Source organism: Ruditapes philippinarum, unplaced genomic scaffold (genome assembly GCF_026571515.1).
Source record: "Ruditapes philippinarum isolate M1 unplaced genomic scaffold, ASM2657151v2 ctg22621_1_1_1_1, whole genome shotgun sequence".
In the NCBI taxonomy this organism is placed as follows: Eukaryota; Metazoa; Mollusca; class Bivalvia; order Venerida; family Veneridae; genus Ruditapes; species Ruditapes philippinarum.
In genome coordinates this window covers 9,642-11,282 of record NW_026861296.1, presented here as the reverse complement: position 1 = coordinate 11,282, position 1,641 = coordinate 9,642, and the positions used below count along the sequence as shown (strand labels likewise).

At 36.9% G+C, this 1,641-nt stretch overlaps 1 protein-coding gene across 1 annotated transcript; it reads right to left on the bottom strand.

Annotated features, from left to right (window-relative positions):
* Positions 1-302: 302 nt before the first annotated feature.
* Positions 303-1,046, bottom strand: LOC132715161 (uncharacterized). Its single transcript, XM_060698138.1, has one exon. The coding sequence runs from the start codon at positions 1,044-1,046 to the stop codon at positions 303-305; it is 744 nt and encodes a 247-aa protein (XP_060554121.1).
* Positions 1,047-1,641: the final 595 nt, after the last annotated feature.

Below are 1,641 nucleotides of genomic sequence, written 5' to 3'. Positions count from 1 at the left end.
AAAAAAAATAGAAATAACACGCAATAACGCTGTCTCCTTATGTGTTATTCCTTAGAGCTAAATCCGTAACGTACCGGAAAAAAGTCGGTGTTTAGCTAGAGTTCGGAAGGTTAACATATTAACAGTTGGGTTTAAATTGGTGTGGTCAAAGAACAAAAACATAAATTGTTTTTCTCTTTAGGTCAAATTTAAAAGGCGAGCTTTTGTAAATACTAAAGAGATTTTGTCACACGTTATTATAAGAAGACGATTATCTAGACAATGGTTTTTGCAATGCTTGGAGTTTCCGTTTGTCTTAGATTTTAGACAAATACTCCTTGCGCCATAGACAGTTTTGTGTTTACTCCTTGCGCCATAGACAGTTTTGTGTTTACTCCTTGCGCCATAGACAGTTTTGTGTTTACTCCTTGCGCCATAGACAGTTTTGTGTTTACTCCTTGCGCCTGGACAGTTTTGTGTTTACTCCTTGCGCCATAGACAGTTTTGTGTTTACTCCTTGCGCCATGGACAGTTTTGTGTTTACTCTTGCTAGACAGTTTTTGTTTACTCTTGCGCCATAGACAGTTTTGTTTTACTCCTTGCGCCATAGAACAGTTTTTGTACTCCTTGCGCCATAGACAGTTTTGTGGTTTATACTTTGCGCCATAGACAGTTTTGTGTTTACTCCTTGCGCCATAGACAGTTTTGTGTTTACTCCTTGCGCCATAGACAGTTTTGTGTTTACTCCTTGCGCCATGGACAGTTTTGTGTTTATTCCTTGCGCCATAGACAGTTTTTGTGTTTATAGACCTCCTTGCGCCATGGACAGTTTTGTGTTTACTCCTTGCGCCATAGACAGTTTTGTGTTTACTCCTTGCGCCATAGACAGTTTTGTGTTTACTCCTTGCGCCATAGACAGTTTTGTGTTTACTCCTTGCGCCATAGACAGTTTTGTGTTTACTCCTTGCGCCATGGACTCCTTGCGCCATAGACAGTTTTGTGTTTACTCCTTGCGCCATGGACAGTTTTGTGTTTAGTGTGTTATGTGTACTAGATAAGTTCTCCATTCACATCTTTTCTGGACGAAAAAAATGTCACTCTCTCCAAGTCCCCAAACCCCGACAGGATGCTAAAACATCCTGATTTGCTTCTCTTTGATATTTTCGTCCGTTCTTGAAATAAATTAAAAAAAGTAACAAAAGAAAAAAAACTAACAAGGTTTTATAAACGCTCATCATCAAGTCTTTTAACACCTGAAACCTAAGATTTTCGTATATTATTCAAAACGCATAATAGGTTTGAATTGATCATAGTGTAAACAGTATAGTTTGGTTAAATTTAGTTTGTAGAAAATGTATTTTATAGTGTGTAAGAATCTTTAAGCTTACAACCCACCCTCTAAACCGTTCCTGGAACCAAATCAGTACTTTTCAATAAGTGAAAAACTTCTTTTTAAACAAAACAAGTGCCAGCCCTGACGGAGTTTGTACCACCGAGGCCTGTAACCTTTAGATAACTAGCCAATTGACAGGAATTTATGATATATTAATGTCAAACACTGTCACAATTTTTTCAATTTGCTTGAAAATTGTGGATTAGTCTATGGAGGGCACATTTAAATATTTCAAATATAATTATAAAATTCATAAATATTTAATTTGA

Coding starts and splice junctions, on each gene's coding strand:
- LOC132715161 (XM_060698138.1), bottom strand. CDS start 1,046: ATGGAGAACTTATCTAGTACACATAACACACTAAACACAAAACTGTCC.